Source organism: Agelaius phoeniceus, chromosome 6 (assembly GCF_051311805.1).
Source record: "Agelaius phoeniceus isolate bAgePho1 chromosome 6, bAgePho1.hap1, whole genome shotgun sequence".
NCBI classification, from domain to species: Eukaryota; Metazoa; Chordata; class Aves; order Passeriformes; family Icteridae; genus Agelaius; species Agelaius phoeniceus.
In genome coordinates this window covers 53,168,611-53,188,161 of record NC_135270.1, presented here as the reverse complement: position 1 = coordinate 53,188,161, position 19,551 = coordinate 53,168,611, and the positions used below count along the sequence as shown (strand labels likewise).

At 37.8% G+C, this 19,551-nt stretch overlaps 1 protein-coding gene across 4 annotated transcripts in view; it reads right to left on the bottom strand.

Moving 5' to 3' along the window:
* Nucleotides 1-19,551, bottom strand: part of PPP2R5C (protein phosphatase 2 regulatory subunit B'gamma) — a 71,611-nt gene that overhangs the window by 23,317 nt on the left and 28,743 nt on the right. Inside the window, exon 2 of one of the 4 annotated variants that reach the window (XM_054635885.2) lies at nucleotides 19,019-19,142. The exons of 2 other annotated variants lie outside the window; for them this stretch is intronic. In XM_054635885.2, the coding sequence (XP_054491860.1) occupies nucleotides 19,019-19,112 (94 nt within the window). In that variant the 5' untranslated portion in view covers nucleotides 19,113-19,142. Of the gene's footprint in view, nucleotides 1-19,018; nucleotides 19,339-19,551 lie in introns of those variants that run through there. One more of the 4 variants, XM_077180713.1, reaches the window with a different exon arrangement.

Sequence of the window (19,551 nt, the reverse complement as noted above, 5' to 3'; positions counted from 1 at the left end):
TTATTGTTAGATATGAACTACTAAGGCAATAATAGCATGTTAAAAAATAGGACTAGAGTAACTTTGTAAATAGTTCTGCAATTTACTCCCACTTCTCCTAGTTAATGAGCTTTTCTTTTTCCTTAGAGTTATCATAAAATGCTAAGAATTTTCTTACACAAGCAGCAACAGCTACCATCCAAGTATTTCAAGTGGTATTACTGAATACAAGCTCATGTGTATGTACAATCTAATTAACTGAACGTGCAACAGATCTACAGTCCAGTTGTTTAAATACCAGTTGCTCTCCTTCTAAGTGCCTGAAGAACTTCCTGTGATAACAAAGCTGGAATAGCTCCTCTCTTGAAGAGAAGCTGCTTTCCAAAGTATTTTTGATATAATAAATCTTGAAGACTTACTTGTTTAAAACAGCTGGCAATTTTTTAAAGTTACTTGTACCTAATTGCTCTGAAGAACAATTCCAGTAAGAAAACACTGTATAGTAATAGCCCTGGAGAACATACAGAATAAAAATGCAGCCTTCATGAAAGAAACCACAGCCAGTTATAGACTTTGGTGTCACCAAGACACCTGAGACAGTGCAGAATTCTAGAAGTAGAAAGAAGGTGCTAGGTAACAGGTGTCCCTATGCAGAGCAACAACTTTCTGACAAATCAACCAAAATTTCTGTGGGGTGTTGTGAACGAAGCCACGCAAATTTTGTATCTCAATACCTGTGCTTTTGTTTATTTGAATCAAAAAGTCTTGAATAATTTCTCCTGAGAAAATACCAAAAAAGTAATTAATTGAGAAGTCTGCATACTGAAAGCCAGCCAAATTTATGACCTGAATGTAAAAAGTCTCAGACATACAAAGTGGTTGGAGTGGTCACCTTTCCCCCATTAACTGTAAAACAGAAAAGGTTCAACCTGAAGCATAACAGCAGTTACACTTAGGGATACTGTGCTATGAATGCATACTCCACAAAATCCAAAACCTAAATACAGACTATAATTACACAAATAATGGACATACAATTACAGTGATTACAGTACACTAACCTTAAAGAGAGGAAGCATTAAAGATGTAATTACCACAAATAGAGAAAGTTAAAGACTGAAAACTAAAAAGATCAAGAAACACCCTCAGCTAGGCAAGCCACCTCCTTCGCCATTTATTCTGAGGTGGCTTTACTATTTTAAGTACCTCAGTCATCCTCATTATTTGAGACATCCTCTTTATACAGACTGAGAACCACACATGTTTCTAAAGAACTGTGTTTTGTTTATTTGGGTGAGACATAACTGCCTCCTTTAGGAGTATTCATCCACAGCTTTCAAGTGTCTGGACCTCACATCTCTTCTAGTAATGGAGTAATTGCCTTGAAATCAGGATCCCCCCCACTTTTAAGGTCTGAAAGGATGATTTCAGCATGATACCAAGCAGGTGGTTAAGAAGATGACTTGAGTAGCCCATAAGTTTTGTGCAGAGTTATGTGTGCATACCTGCAGAGCAGCTCTGGGACACCCAATTAGTCATTTATCCTCAGACATTTGCCAGGCACTACCTGGTTATGTTCTTTCAGTTAACTGCATGCCGATTTCTAAATCACCTTCCAGTTTAATTAAGCGATAACTCCTCACTTCCATTTGCTTAATTAACTGGCATATTTGAAGAGAATGCCATTAGGGAAAAAAATCCCCTACTTGTGCAACTCTGGTGCTCCATTCCCTGATGACTGTGGGAAGGTCATAATTATTCAGAAGCTACTCCTTGAAATTATACCAGAACTGATACTTAGAGCTACTCACTAAGCAACTTTTTAAAAAACTTCGGTTTTTTAAAAAAAAAACCCAAACACCATCACTTCCAATCAAACCAAACCATAATCCCATATATTCTCCTCCCCTTCTCCAACTGGTAGCAATGGTTTACATAATTTTCACAGGACTTGCTTCTGAACAGTAGCAGTAGAATAATCTTTTTTATTCACTCTGAACACTTATCCCTGTCAGTACTCATATCTTAAATGAGTACTATTTTTGCTCTTCTACTAGAACAGGAGTACAGTTTGTTGTAATCCCAAAGAAGGTCAGTCTTATATTTGGATTCAATCTCCAGCAGTTTCTGACACAGCTTTACAAAAATTTGTTATGGCATGTTTTATGCCTAGGCCTGCATCCTACAGTCCTTTTTGTAAGAGAGAAATATACACTGGGAAAAGTATCAAAAAATGATAGGTATTATGAAAGCAAGGTCCATCTTTGGGACTGAGGGATCAGCTTTTTGTCTCATTTGGGTTGTCCAGAGGCTCTTTCCTTACAATCACAGGGTAACTGTTCGATCAAGTTATACAACCGACAGATATGCAAACTCTGCCCCTTCTGTTTTAACAGTATTAATACAGAAACAGCTATTCAGTATAAAATTTTCAACATCATCTTAGCCTGTGGCCTTGCCAGATTTTCTCCATACTGATAAGTATAAAATAAGATACTTTCCACTTTATAACTGATACTAGCTGTGCTTTTATTATCAGATTACCTAGACCAATATCTCACTCTGAAAGGCATCACTGCCAGTCTATATTTCCCTTTGAAACAGCCAGGTAAAGATCAGAGGTCCTCAGCGACCAGGTCCTCAGCAGAACACAAATAATTGGCTGGAAAAGTTTAAATTCAAACACTGAACTCATGGAAACAGATTCTTTGGAAGCTTCAGGTATGTCTTCAGTAATTCCTACTGTGAGTTGACTGCAAACAGACTTCACACTGGGGTAGTTGTCCTTGACCTTGAGTGTTTCTCAGCCAGGATGTGGCACTGGTCTGCACCCAGGAGCTACCACCCCCACCCTTTCTTTAGTAATATATAGAGCAGCTAAAGAACTAAAACCTGTGAATATTCTAAAAAAGCAAGATGTCTTCATATTAAAACAAAATTTTCCTGTTTTTTAAGAAAATTAGCTAAAGTTAAAAAAAAAAAAAAAAAATCAAAAAAACCAACAGAAAACACTGAAGTTTGTGTTTTCAGTGCCTGAGCTCATGTTCAGTATTCTATGACACACAAGTATTTTTGCTGTGCAGGCCTGTAGAGATCTTACTGTTTTCTTAACTATATTTTTTATGTTCCTTCAAATCTAAAAGTCTTATTTTTAGTTATGTATTGTAACTGTGACATCACTGGGCACTGATGGCAGATCCATCCCCTACCTTTTTCATTGAAGCTCATTTTTCTGTGACAACAGTGTAATATAATAGCTGCTGAAAGGAGGACAAAAGGCAAAGCAGGGTAAGTGGGTGACCCAGAGATGTCACATGAAACAGTTGATTTCTAGTACAGATTGGAACTGAAATAAGGTTGAATTTCAAGTTTTAGGTCATATTCTGACACAGAGAAGAGCTGATGCAATTCCTACCACAAAACACAATTTGTGGTCAGTAAAACACACTATATTACATAATTTTAAAAACAGAAAACCAGAGATATGGTTAAAAATTTACAAAAAAAATACATTCCGACCACAAAATTCATTTCAGTTTTGTGACTACTTTTTTACTCATATATAAAAGCTTAGTAGAGGCATGAGATTTGGTTGGCTGATAGGTCCCTATTTCATTGAAAGAGAAGTAGCTCCTTTTTCTTAGAAGGTCATAGAAAAAAAGACAAACTAAACGTCATATGCTGAAAGTAACTGCTTCTATAATACACTGGTGTAGAGCAGATGATGCCTGCTTGCAAGTAGACAAAACATCTCAGGAAATCTGTCAGCAACCCTAATGAAGGACTAGAATTGTTAATGATTTGGAAAAACAACATTTAATTGTCAAGTAGAGTGTTACCTGGAGGATATCCCTAAATTTATTGGTCACATGGTCCCCTCTGCTAGTCAAAAGTATTAGTGCATTTCAAATTTGATGTTCATTGGCAAAAAAAGCAGCATTATTGAAGCTTGGTAAGATGCCCTATAGAACTGTACTTCAACAAAGGGACTCTAGTATCTTGCAATGTTCTCTTAAAACATTTCAGTTGACAATACCACAGCAGCATTTTTACAAAGAATAGAGTTCAGTGCCTTGAGTAAGAGAAATGGAAATTGCCAGACACAAAGGCAGAGGAGCTACACAGCATAGAAAGGAGAACATAATCTGTCAAAACATGGGTTTACCAGAACTAATACTTTTTCCAAAACTAGGGATCAAGTCCTTAAAAATGAGAAGAATTAGAAAAAAAAATTAGAATATTACAAAAGCTGAACCAACATCAGGTAAAATTCCATTTAAAATATTTACCTTATTTTGAAATTGTATAATTACCATCCTAATTCAAAGCAAGAAACACTACTCTGGAATGATTTTTATTGCATTTCTATTATGTGACCAACTCTTTATAGTTTTTAGTGATTTTACTGAAATCATGATGACAATAATTAACACTAATTAAAGATGACAGTCTCCCATTAACAGAATTATATCCTAACACATGATATTGGAGATAAGTGGGTGGCACAGGGAAGGAAACTTCCAATTCATGCATGGACAAATTTAATTAAAGCTATTTCTTCTAGCAGCATATAAAAATAAACTCAAGGAATACCAGAAAGTACTAAAATTATACACAATACATTTTATACTATAACTAGCAACTAATAGCAGGAATTTGGCTGCAGATAACTCAAAGCAGGCAAGTTGTTGTATGGATACACTGGACTAACAAATGCATAGAAGACATTGGTGTTTATATTGTTTTATTTATTGACCCTGCAGAAACATTTTGCCAGAAGAAATACTTAAAACAAGAAAAATGACCACAATTACCAAAAAGCCACAGGAACACTCATGGAAAAACAGAGTGCTAGTACTAAGCTCAAGAGAGCACCACATATAAACACTTTAAGCAGCACAGAAGAGGAACTAATTTCTGTTCTTTATCTCACCATTGAAAATTAAGGGATGTACATGTCAGTGTTGTAAAGTGTCATAAAGAATACAGGCTTAATCTAAAAGAATTGAACTGTAAGTTCAAGGTCCTTCTCCAACTACCATGTATGAGACCTGTAAACATTCCTGTTTTGTTTTTTTTAAACACTTCAGCCACTTCCCATCAGAAATAGGTCACTGAAGAGCAGATAGACTTTGTCTCATCTACAAGCTCATGACTCCCAAACAACTCTTGATCAGTAATTAAAAATATTTTACAGACACTTAGAGCTTCCTTAAGGATTACAAGAAAACACTTAACTACTCCAACCAGCTATTATCAAAGTAAAGCTGTTTTGTTCAAGGCCAGCTAGAAGGTGAGCTGAGAAGAGCAGGTGGGTGCAGAGGGGAAGTTTCCAGTCTCAGGCAATGCTTGGACAGCGAACCAAAACTTCCAAAGTGTGTCCTTGACCTGCATGAGCTGCCCTGCTGCAGCCCCATGATGTTCAGCACCTGTGCAGGTACTCCAGAGACATGGGAATGAGAATTAGCTGCAATTACAGGCCAATGCCCACTGCATTCAAGGAACTGAGCTGCTGCCAGAAATACCATTTGACTGTTCTTCAGATAACAGAAATTTGTAACTGGAGAAAACCCTGCCTTTCACTTCCCTGTATTTGAAGAAATTACACTGTTCCTATCTGCCACTGTTACACATTTTCACCTGAAAAGTTGACACCCAAAATGTGATAGACATACAAAATACAATTACTTCCCTGAATACCGATAGGAAAAAAGTTTCAAAACAATATCTAAAATTATAAATATGTAGCACATGTTCTACCTAAATTTCAAAAGCAAGTGCCTTTTATTTAATTTTCAAGTAGTTCAATTTTTGGACCCTCAGATACTCCATCTTATTTAAAGATGTCTTCTTTCCACCAAACAAGTTCTGTTTAGTAATAAGTATTCAAACTTTATATTTTTAATAAAGCAACAGCCCTGATATTGTTTCTATGCCAATCTGCAGCCTGGATCAAGCTGTAACTCCACTTACAATGAAAAAGTTATTTCACCTGTGACAGCTTGTGTATGAAAACAGTCTTAAGCATGTGCCCAACGCTGGGGTCCCTGACACAGGAAGGACAGGGACCTGCTGGAGTGAGCCCAGAAGGGATGAAGATACTCAGAGGGCTGCAGCACCTCATCTGTGAAGACAGGCTGTGGGAGTTGGGGCTCTTCTGCACCTAAGAGTACTCTGGGGAGAGCTTACAGCACCTTCCAGTATGTAAAGGGACTACAAGGGAGCTGGAGAGAGACTTTTTACAAGGAAATGGAGTGATAGGACAAAGGGTAATGGCTTTAAAGTGACAGAGGGCAGGTTTGGTGTAGTAGACATTAGAAAGAAATGCTTTACTGAGAGGGTGGTGAGACACTGGAACAGGTTGAGCTGAGAATGTCCATCCCTGGAACTGCTCAAGGCCAGGTTAGATGGGGGTCTGAGCAACCCAGTCTGGTGGAAGATGTTCCAACCTATGGCAGGGGGGCTGGAACTGGATGTTCTCTAAGGTCCCTTCCAATTTAAACTATTTTATGATGTGATTTTATGATACAGAAGTGGGGAGGGCAAAGGCAAGAACAACATGTTGGAATTCAGTAAGATACATAGAATTTAAGATTTTTGGTTTCTACAAATAGAAATCTCTTGGCTAAATTTTCATTCAAAATGTGGCTTTTCATTTGATTATGAGGCTTTTAAAGTAATATTTTTTTTTTCATGTAATGAAAAAAAAAAGGCTGTTAGAATCAAATAAGCTATTACCAGACTAATTAAACAGCAACTGAAAAAAAGAAAGAGGAGAAAAAAAAAAAAAGGACAACACCTCAAGAATCCTACAGTTTAAAGGAGCTGGAAAGGAATGGGAAACACATGTTTTGTCAGTCCCAGCGTGAAGCTCAAAGCAGGTGCTTTACAACACTAATCCCCTCTGAAATCTCCAGTCATTGGGGAATCCAGCACTGGTGGCAGCCTCCTCCTAACAGAGATTGCACTGTGGTTTTGAGGATAGAGGAACTAAGTAATGACATTTAACTGTCAAAGATTTAAGACAGGAGATTTTAAGGACTGATTAATAACGACATAGGAAAAAAGGTCTGCTGTCATTTTGAACTATTTGGCATAATTTTTACATACTAAACAACCTGAGGCACTGAAATTACTGCCACTAACTTTATTCCAGGTGTAAATCATAAGTCTGATGATGATAAGGGTAGATCAACAGTGAATAATATGCACACCATATTATCTAACGATTTTTCTAAAGCAGACCAATGCCACTCTGAACCAAGAGCCTGCTTTAAAAGAGTTTTATCAGAAGTTAACTGTTTTATTAGAAGCTATGTGAAATTTTTAAAAACCTTAAGAGGATATTTATAATATGGTTAAGAGAAATAAGGATTTTTACACTATATTAAAACATTTAAAAGCAGAAAGTGAAAAGTAAAAGCAATAATAACTGCATAAATATTTTAAAGGCAATGTAGCATAAAGAGGAAAATAGGAATGCTTATACAGGAAATAACATGTGAAACAAGCTGCAATGGGCTAGAGCTAATGAAATGGAAATTCTACCTGAGAATTAGGGAGAAAAATGGCAAGGAGGATAATCAAACAGACAATGGAAGAAAAAAAAGTGTCTTAATGGGGAAGGAGACAAACCAAACAAAGAACTCTCAGTGAAGCTTTTTGGCACACATCCAGTTAATATGACAGCAAATCTCACTTTTAAACACAAAACACTAAGAGAAAACCCCTCAATTTCATAGGCATTAGAGTGTACTTGAATCCACTTTCAAGTTACCCAACAACTTCAAATGTGCTTGAAAACTTTAAAATGGTTTTTAAATATATGTAACAGTCTGTCTGAGAAAATTAAGCACTACTGTTGTGAGACCAGACCTCAATTATATTCTGTAACATTACTGAAGTGCGTGGTGTAAGTCAGAAGGTTTGTATTAAGTAAACTGAAGAAATACATAAACCTGAATAAACTGCCACTCTGGACACTTGGCTCAAGTAAGAATAAGGTAATCAAGCCTACCCATCTGCTGTAAGCAAACGCAGTTTCCATTAACACACCCAAACTCCACACACCAACCCCTAATTTTAGTCAGATACCGCTCTGAGTCTGAGTAACTTGTCAGTCAATAGTACCTGTCACACATCCGTGATAAATACAATTCAAAGAACACTCAACTGCCAAAATGTAAAATAACTCAGTTCCTTCTCCAGAGCCTGTCAGACTGCCTCCCCCTCTCCTCACTCCCTGTACATTTGCTAAACCTGGGGGCTGCTGCCTGCTTTCTGCTGAACGCCAAAATTGGTGAATTTAACAATGACACTTAGAATAATCATTAACAGATATCACAAACTGGGTCTTGTGTAGGCTTAGAAACAGATTACACAATAGATTTTTCCAAGCAGGAAGATTTTTCCCCAGCTTTCCTGTGATCAAACCTGATGCGTTTTACACTCCAATGCAACCTAAAGCAAATACCCAGTACCCATGAAGGAACTCTGGGTAAAGTTATAAGCACATCCTTACTTGTCTGAAGCAAACATTTATTTTGAAATTAACAAAAACTTACATAAACCTTCCTTGAGGACAACCCCGGTTTTGTTTTCTAAATTCTCTATTTAAAATTAGAACTAGGAGGGGTAAGTCTTTTTTCATAGGAAGAACTTAAACAGCATAGGTCACACTGAGCCTGAGATGCAAACTAAGGTCCTGAATGGCTGATCAAGGTCCAAATCATCTCAAATTGTCACACATCATTTTTTGCATACAAGATATGCAAAAAATGTTTTCACCAGAAACCAACTGGGCTTTTGTGGTTTTCTTGAGAGCAATTTCTTAATAGACTTCAGTAGACAGCAAGCCTATCTCTAGTACAGGGTATTTTTTGTATGTATTTGTTTTGGTTTTTTTTGGGGGGGGGAGGGTAGGGTTTTTGCTTGGTTGGCTAGGGTTTTTTCTTGTTTGATTGTTTGGGATTTTTTTATATCCACTGGGAAAAAACCTCCAATTCAGTGCATAGTTTTCCTCAATGATCAAGCAGCACACAAACAATGATTTGGTAAGAAAATAAAGGAATATATTTAGAACTAGGTCAGTAAATTGCTTAGCAGTCAATGCTGGCCATGTCAAATGCTAAGAGCAATTATGAGCAGTTCTCTGATGGGAAATAAAAATTGCTTTCTAGCAATGAAAATTTCGACTCAAACAAAGTAGAAAGCCAACTATGCCCATTTAAAAATACATGTTTTCAACATCTAAGAAGACTGAATATACAATATACTTGTATGTTTGTCAGGAGTTAAGTGCATAATGGTTTCCCATTTAACCCAAAGATTATTCCTGCATAATCCAACATTATTTCCTCACATCATATTTGTCTGAAAACATACACATTTGCTTCAACAGATGTCTTCAGTCTCCAGTCATACTAACCTCCAGTCCCACAAAGGAATTCTAGTAAGGACTGAAAATGTACCTATTAGCAAAAGTGTCCCTATTGCTTGGCTGCCAGAAAAGCTGACATTCTGCTGATAATTTCCACCCCTCTCACACAGGAGGAAGAGTGAACTGCAGTGTGGAATACATTTAAATTGGAGGCTCCAAGAAATCTGTAAATTTACAGGGCACAAACAAGTTGATTGGCTGTATTAGCTCTGAATCCAGGACTGACTCCCTACTACATGTCCAGAAGCTCTGGACATATTAAGACATCTTACTCTCAGCAAATTTTTCAAAATATTCATTATTCTATTTATATTTTCCCTTTTTAACAGAAGATTTAATGTGCAATGAAAGCAGCTTGTTCTAATTTCTTCCATTTAACTACAAGTTTTGAAATGCTTTGTTCCTTAAGATACATTAATGATTACTGAGTTTCCAACAATATGAAATAAGAAAAGTTATGCAGTGAAATGTATGCTGAAAATTTTGCTTTTGAGAGGATGTGTAATATTCTGATTCAAAAGCCATAAAAATCTTAATTTTGTACTGGGACAAGAACAAATCAGTTTTTATTGCATGCAAACAACTTTAGGACAGTCCTCTGTGGATCAATTTTTGGATTTTAAGGCACTGTATATAAAGTCAGCGTAACAGGAGCAAAAAGTATAAAAGTATTATGGGAATAGGTTAGAAGAAAGGTTCCATTGTTACAACTAGTTTGTCTGGAAAATTTTTTTGAAGAACTTATTACACCCAAAGAACAGACATCCCATTGGTTTTTTGTGGGCTTTAATAATTTTGTTCGTTTTCTTTCCAATATGACTTGAATGAACACAGGACACCTTTGAAACATCATGGACACTGTTACACATTCACTTTAAATATAAAAGTAGCAACAGAATTTGGTTCTAGAGGCTGTGTGAAGCCACACAACTGGTAGATTTAATCCAAAACGCAAACTAAAAACCTTCCATAAAAATATTTAAAATTAAAAAGTGCTTCCAATTGGTAGGCTTCTACAATCAGAAAAGTCCCAAATGAACAATTTTAAAATTAGTTTTTAAATTTTAAACTTCATGTATAATTTTTCTTCATGAAATTCAGATCATTATCAGTAACAAGAGCAATTATGAAAATTGACACAAAACTGTCACTTCCACTACTGATAACAATGCAGAGTCAGATCCCACCCCTAAGTTTAACTATACTTTTATTAAAGAAAACTGCATTGGCAAGTTATAGCAGAAATGGTACCACATGATTTGTATGCACATTATGTGGAATTGATTGAAGGATGTGCAGATGTGGCTTTAAAACACCATGCACTCCAAGTGCCATTTATCTCAGTTTTATCACTTTAGACAGGGTGGTGCACACAGAGGGCAGCTCTGTGAGGCTGCTGAGACTCTGCTTTACCTTTATGACGTGTCCACCCCCAGCACAAAGGTTAGAGCACAAAAGCCACCTCCCCCAGATGAACATCTTGTCTACATATGATGCAAATAACCCTGTATCTATTAAATATTGCTGGTACTCACTTATTCTGTGTGGTTTACAGTGCAGTTTCAGTAACTAATTGTTTGATAGCACATCGAATTAATTTTACAGAAGTCTCAATTATTTATTAGAAGCTTCAAATAGAAATGGAAATGAAAATTTTCCACAGAAACAGATAATACTTAATTTTTGCCTTAAAATGCATTTCACAGCAACCATCACAAAACAGTATGAATAAAAATTTGAGGGCATCCATTTTTGCTTCCTTGAAAGGGCATGCACATTACTCCATGAGTCAGTAAAAGCAATGTAAAAATTCCAGCTGACTACCTCCCTACAATTTCATGGTATTTTTAGCTCAACATAAAGTCCCCTCTAGAGACATTGTACAGTCATGCCCTCAGATATTTCACATGCAGTGTGAACACTTAACATCCTCACTGTTTCCAGCAGAAGAACCCATACATACACTCTTTATATTGGCAAAGGGTCTGTGTGAAGGTAAAAACAACCCAAAAAAGTCAAGAAAGGAGGAGTGACAGAGAACAAAGAGTAAAGGTAGTAGCAAGGTAAAATACACTCTCTGATAGAAAGTGCTACATAGTAAGTGGAGAGTTAATAAGCCTGTCACCATGTTAAAGGCAGCAGGAATAATAACCAAATAACCTCATTTAAACCTGCTTTTGGTCAAATATTAAAACCACTCTGCATGAGTTTCTTTGGTAGATATGTTAAAAAACCATCAGTCTATGTCTGGCAATGTCTGAATGTCTTCCAAAAGATCTAGCAAAACAGTACAAGAAGTAATACAACAACAGAGCCATTTGTACCAATATCAGTCCTTTGATAATTCAGGTGATTATCTAATGCTAACATATGAAAGTTTTCATAATTTGATATATACAAGAGGCCTAGGTTCATTAAGAACAGAACTGCTGCTTGTCCTTGAGGAAGATGGTCTTGGTTCTATTTTTTGAGGCAACACTTCTAGAAAGCAACAGTGGATGGGTTTCAGAGCTAACAATTAAGGGTACAAGTCATTAAGCAATATTAAACAGCAGCAGGCTCAGAATTTTCTAGGAGAAGTTGGAAACTTTTGGCAAGACAGATGACTATGAGCTCCAGGAGTCAGGCCATGCACCTACGGAGTCCATGTGGCTTGGCAGGAACAGAACAGCCCAAACACAGGCTTGATACCTGTTCTCACCCCTGCAGGTTACCAAATTATAATTGGCTAATGGGGGAGAAAAGGGAACAACAAGCATTTTCATCTCCTTTAAATCTCAACTGAGGTTTATCCATTAGATCAACACCCAACTATGACCCACAAGCAGGATAAAAGGTGCCTGCTGACCATGGGAAATTCCATTTATTGGATTGGAAGGACTAAAAAAAGTTTTGAAGGTCTTTTGCATGGAAATATTTCCACAAAGGTACAAACAAGCCTTCCATTTTAAAATTTAAATTCACTCAGAGACATAACACAGTTCATCACTACTATGGAAGCATCTCAGAAGAAAATTAAGATGTCTCCTCTATACACCTTTCCTCCCAGGAAGACTTTGCTCACTTCTTACAACAAGGAGTGACTGTACCTTAAATATTGACTGAATTTAAATGTGCTAAAGAATTAAAGAAAATTAAGATTTAAATAAACATATGTGCTCAGACTGAATAAATTCACCATCCTTAAAATACCTACTTAGGTGGATAGTGCAAGATGCATTCAAAGGTGTAGATTATAGTTACACAGAAAATACAGAAGGAATAAACCAGATTAATTTTCTGCTGCAGAATATACTAAGAGGAAAAAAACCAGTATCATGAAATGTGACTGAGATTTTTTGGTATGCTTTTATAATCAGAATAGGCTAGTTTCAGAGTATAATAAAATATTATTACCCCCAAAAAGGCAAACTCAGCACATGTAAAGGAAATTATGCTTGAAATGCATCAAGTTCTTGGATAGTATTAGAAATTTGGTAAGTGACAATTATCCTGGGATTTTTGTATTTTTAACATAATGTTGTTATAATGCAGGAAGATTACTACAAACATGTTGTAAGGATGTGTTAGAAATGACACTGTTCAACATTTTCATAAACACCACAGAAGATGAATAGCAAGGTCACACAGTTTGTTAAAAGCTGTACTCATTGTCAATTCAAACTTGTCAAAAAAGGCTAGAGAAAAATCTCACAGTACTGAGCAAGTTAATTCAATCTATTAGAGCTCTCCAAAAGCTGATAAATGTAAAGAAATGTGGGTGAAATAGCTGTCTGTGTACATTTATTAATTCTATCTTATTCAGAAGGTATGGACTGCTGAGCTTCTAACTGAAGATTTAGAAATGAATAAAACATTCTTTTAGCATGCCAGTGTTTTTAATACTGCATGCAGTTCCAGTCATCCATCTTTAACAGTTTGCTAAAACATGGTAAGAATAATTTAAAACACCATTAACACCAAAAACTGTGAGTTAACAAAAGTAAAAGTACTACTAATAGGCATGCTAGCACCAAGTATTAAAATGTTTGCCTTAGTAACTAAAAAGAAAAGAAGGGGCATAAAGAGAGTCTACAGTAAGAATATTGTTCTTGAACTTGAAAAAAAAAAAGACATTTAAATTAATATTGTAATATTTTTATGCTACAGCAAGGTCAATAATTTTTTGGTCCCACAAGAACCAAAGAATGACAGAATCATAGAATAATTTTCACCACAAGGGACAGTCACTTCTGCTAGTTTAATCCCCCACTACATAAACCCAGCTGCTTTCCAGTCAAAATATTTCCAATTACAGAGATTTCACAGCCCCTTCTGGAATCCTGTTCCAGCTTTTAACCACTTTTATGGTGAAAATATTTTCGCCTTGTGTACAATTGCAATCTCCACAGTTACCAAGTCATATTGGTTACTTCTCATTCACCCAATGTGGATCTCTGAGAAGAGCATGGCTCTGTGCTCTACACCCTCCCATCAGTTAGTCAAGGATCCAATCTCCCCTCAACCTTCCTTCCTTTAGGCCAAACAAATCCAGTTCTTTCAGCCTCCTTTGTACATCATGAGGTAAATGGTTGCTGCTCTGCATGCTCTGTTTGGTCTGTACTGCTTCTGAAGTGAGAGCTTTGGGCTCTGCTTCCCTTTTAATTACAGAATGGATAATTTTTTATTCTTCTTTTAGCTCAGACACAATTCCTGCAAAGCAACAGTCTAGCAACAGTTTTTAGCAACTGTGGTTAGACAGAAGTATTTTCAGGTCAATTATTTTTCAAGACAAACACACGATGGATTCTTTCTAAAATGAAAGTGCCAAGCTTTTCTCCTTTAAGATATAAATTGCTCAACTAAACAAAGATCTTTCACCACCTTTGAAGAACATGCAAATTTCTATCTAAATACTCAGATATTTTCATCACAGAAACACTACCACTGACATTTTTTGCCCTGAAGAACACTATGTAAAGGTGGAATCTGAAATACCTTCCATGAGCCCTCACACAAGATGAACAAGCAGCACACAGAAAAAATGGACACAGTTAACATAAATCATCTTTGAAAAAAAGTCAAAGCATCTTCCACAAAATCTAAAGTAATTTAAATAATGACAAGTCAAATCTGTCAAAAAACATTTGCTGCTCTGGAAGGCAAAGGAGAAGGATGGACAATGAGATATGTGAAACACGTTATGGTCTACAGGAAGCATCAGTTTGAGTGAACATAGTATCAGGGTGTTCTCACCCTTCTTCCCACACAATTTTCAGTATGTCTTGCAAAACATCTTGAAAATAACTTTTGAAAAGCATGAACAGACATTACCAGTTCCAGCCAGTCAGCAACCAAGCCATTAAAGTAACCTTTACATTCTAATTCTGCCATTGCAGATCAGAACAGAGTTTTATATGCATTTTGTTCAAAATATGTCTTGAGTTCATGGACACATTGGCATCTGGACTACTTCTATGCTCTGACAAAACAATATTAAGGGATTTTTGTCATCAACACTGGTATCAACACATTTTCCTAATGAAAAACATCTCCTCCCCCCTGAGTATTCATAATCTGCCTACAGAATGAATTACTATTATTTTCTACCTGTAACTACACGCTGTATTACAGTTATGGTTTTGAACACTCAACAGTAAATATGAACTGGTAGCTCTGAAGTCTAGTGATGAACATTTACTATTTGTTCTAATCTATGCAGCTTTTACAGCTGCTTTCTCTGACTGAAGTGCTGAGATGGAAATAAAAATGTTTCCTTTCCCCAAGCCTCACCTTGTTTTTGTGGCTAATCCTGTCAGGGCCCTGAATGTACTTCATCACCCTGGGCCTTTGGCTGCCAGAAGGGCTCCATATGGAGGGATGCATCCTGAAAACACCATCCAGATCTGCTTCCCTCCTTGCTGTAAAAACACTAAATTCATGATACCTAATAACCCTCTGTGTCACCTTGATTTCAAGTGGCCTGTCAATGCACAAAGATCCTAAAGGAGCTCTCCATGCAGATATCCCATGATGAGTTCCTTCAGCTGTATTTGTTTCACAAGGTCAAGCCTCCATCCAAGATCACAAACCACAGCAGTTATTCCATGTCTGTAACAGCTGCTTAAACTGAAATTGTAATTTTCCTAGAAGCCTTATATCATTCCAATACAACTAAGTTTTCAGTTATGATGGCAATAAGTGACAATCAATTCAAGGGCATAATGTTCAGCTACCTTTGTACTCTGGAAAGATCAGTGCAGCAGCAGCATAGCTCAGATCCCCAGGAGAGCCTGTTGCTGACTAAAGACTCACTACCCCAGCAGGCCAATCACTCTCACTGAGCCAATGTTTTCAGCACAAACAGATAACACACAGCAATGGTGCCACACCACTTGCATTTAGCATGGATTAGGCTCTTTTGGTGCTTGTTATTTTCCACCAGTGGGTCAAAAGTCACCTGCATTTCTGATTTCTACACACTGCTCTTGAACAACTGCCAACAGTCTACAGTTGTGACAAAGGGCATAGTTTTGCAGTACCTGAATGAAGAAAAGAGAGCAGCTATTCTGACACTGAGCAGGCTCAGCTGACAGTCCTGTGGCTGCTGAACAAGTGCTCAGTGCAGAGGGACAGCAACCTGGGAAGTCAACACACCAGGATCCAGATCATCGAGGCACATGACAGGACAACCACACAGCTGAGGCAACAGCCGAGGCCACAGGCCTGAGCCTAAAGACAGCTCCTGAATCAAAGGGGAACCCCAACACACTCACAGCTCTTTCCACAGCACTCTGAGTCACGATTACGTGGCTGCACCATACTCAAGATGAACCTGCAGCCAAATGAACTGCTGGAGGACGGGGTATGTGGGGCCATGACACCTCCTATCCTGCAAGTACCCACTGCTCCTTCTTTTGGTGATGTTGGAGATTAACAGTGTCAGCAACGGCAGTCAGTAAAATTCTGACATTCTTATTTCCTATTCACAAGATCACAAAATCAATTGCATCTTTTTCCAACTGTGTTGCTTAGGTAAATCTGTAAGCAACCCAGACAACAAAGCTCCTTACAGTTCAGGATGCACAGGACAAAGGTTCTGATCTGGCATGACATTGTTGCTTGCTCAAAATTTCCTTTTAATTCTGCAAACATTACATATTTCATACGATCCAGGTACAGAAAGTGCTTTGGAATTAACTTTATAAGTAAGATTGCAATTTTTATTTTCAATAAAGTACTAACAGTATAGTCCACAAGGCTTCACATATTTTGTAGAAGCAAGATTGAGTTCAAATATGGTACCTATACCATCTCAAAATTTCAAAAATTTTATGGAACTGGTGCTTAAGAAATTTTTTTTCTATTTCAACAAACGATATATATGAGAAACACCCAAGGGGCTTATGCCCCTACCCCCTGTCCTTGACCTTGAAGTTTTAGCTCTCACAGTTGCCAAGAGGAACACTTCTACTAGAAATTTAATCCTATATTACAACAGATGATGCAAAAGGACAACTGTAAAAGCAGCATGCATTGGGACAAACAGTAATAATGTGTCATTAGCCTTCAGAATTACCAGCTAATTTTTACTGCCATTAATTTTGTATGTATTGCTCTGACAGGCTTCAATTTGGAAGCATCAGTACTGGTAGCATCAGCACAGCTGGTGATATGAGGTACACATAAAAAACCCAAAGGAACTTCTGAGGTACATATGAAAAACCCAAAGGAACTTCTGCACACTTCAGGATGTATGAAGGAGATGCTTTGCTCTCCCAGTGTCAAGAAACTCCTCTGGGCTATAATGCCAGAAACCCATTTCATTTCCTGCCACCTGAAAAATGAAAAACAATCAATCTCGCAGTAATTCTTTAACTGCTTACAATAAACTCTACTCTCATAATCCACTGAAAAACTGTAACCTACCAAACAGAAAAAAACTGTATCACCCAAAAACCCCCTAAACCACGAACCCCTTTAATTTCTACTACTGTATTATTCAGTGCACCAAAAATGTAGGTCTTGGGAAAGTAAATTTCAGAACAGTTTCTTAAAATCCATGGTTTCCACAATTATGTATTACATTGGAGGAAAGGCAGGATAAGGACTTCAATGACAAGAACCTTGTTATCATATTGAGACAAAGGATTAAGGACAATCATTGCAATATTTCATCATTCTAATTCCAGCCTTCGATTGTTTTCCTAACTTGAACCTTTAAAAGATGGTGCTTTTACCCTTCCAAAAGGCAGCATCCAACTGAAAATTAAGATGATTTGTACAGAGTGAAAAGCAAAGGCTTGTCCACAGGTCTGGCAGTTCCATGTATATTCCCTTGAAAACGAGCATAGTCCCTTATTTGAAATCATGGGAATTTTACTGCATTTCTTCCCCAGTCACAGATCAAAATTAGTTTTCTAGATTATCCAAAATTATCCACTGCGACTTCAGACAGAGCAGGTTATGGCTCTTTTAAAAGGTAAAGAGAAATCATGATTTTTAAATACTTGAACATCCATGTTCCTACTTAAAAGAACAGACTTCTGAACAGTTGGGGTTTATAAACTTCCAAAGGAAAATTTTTTCAGTGTATGGAATATTAATTTAAAAAAATTTATTTCCAGTACTGACATCCAGCCTATGGCAGTGAAAGCTGAGAAGCAAAGGTAATTAAGAACAGTACCAGCTATGTTTCTTGCATATAAATACCATTGTTCAAGATGTGCTCATCCCAGCTAATACATGTTCTGCCTTCATAAAGTTCTAAACCAGAAACACCCCACAGCAGATATTAAAAAAAGGACTGGTTGCTTAAGAGGCAGCTAAAAAAATACACCCAAAACCCCTCCAACACAAAGGAAAATTTTACTACGCAAAAAAATACAGAACAAGAGATACACGCTCGATATTGTACCGAAGTGTCAAACCAACATGTATTTTCAAATTATATAAAACGTAATTTGCAATGCACTAATTCTATAAACCCAAAAGAACATATTCCGTGAAGAACTGAACATTCAGAACTGCACAACACGGCAGGCACACAAGAGCTTGCTTGTTAAAGCCAAACCGCATCTCTTCTAGGAAATGCCTTCTAAATACATAAAGGATATTTTCATAGTAAGCATCACAGCTCCTTCCCCCTCCTTCTCTGACACTTCCAATTCTTTTACAAGCTGCAGTGCACTTTAAGGCAGATCTATCTGAACAATTCAAACAAAAAAGGGCTTTGAAGCACACCAAAGGTTTGCCCTTATTCTCTAGAAACGGTATAGGGATAACTTGGCTCTTCCCTGCCCCCCTCAGTACCTTTCTGGGGTAGTGACTTCACATCCTTTGACATCAGCACAGCTTGGAAGGGGGATGGGAGAGTTACGGCAGAAAGCTGTAAAACCTGCTTTTAACTATGTATGCAATGCCACCATGAATTCTTAAATCTTCCCCGAACACATTTAACAGAAAATGGGTTTTGCTCTCCGCCGGTTTTACCGCGGCTGAAACAAACCGAGAGGGACTGAGCTACAAAGGACTTCCTGCTCCCCTTCTCCGAGCTCCACAATAGCCATTTATTCGCTCGTCAGAGGGTCGCGATTCACTCTCACACGCACAATAACTCACCTCTAATATGCAAAAGGGCCACGGGCTGGAACGGCCCATTGGAATTGGCTGCGTCAACCACCATCCTGCTGCCAGCTCTGTTACATGTCAACATCTAGGCTCCAGCAGGCACGGCACTGTATTCCTTAAGGCAAGAAACCAGCCTCCATTTTAGTTTAAAAAAAGACAGAAACTGAACGCTCTGCAGCTGGAGGGAACTGGCTGGGGAGTGATGTCAGCGGGCGGGAGGAGCCCCATTGGCCGACGGCAGCAACTTCAAATGACACCGAGGAGGCCGCGAATGAGCGCGGCCGGTGCGGGGCTCCCCCCGCGCCCGCGCTGGCCCCGGCCCCGCGCCGCCCGCGGCAGGGGCGGAGCGGCTGCGGAGATGACGGCCCTGCTGCGTTGGGTTTGGGTTTTTTATTATTGCCAGGATGATCTCATTGCTGCTGTTGTACCCCCGCCCCCTCGATAATATTCAGTAGCACCTGCTAAGAGCGCATGCAGTTTTATTTTTCCTCTTTCCTTAGCCTTTCCTTCAGTACGGTTTCTCA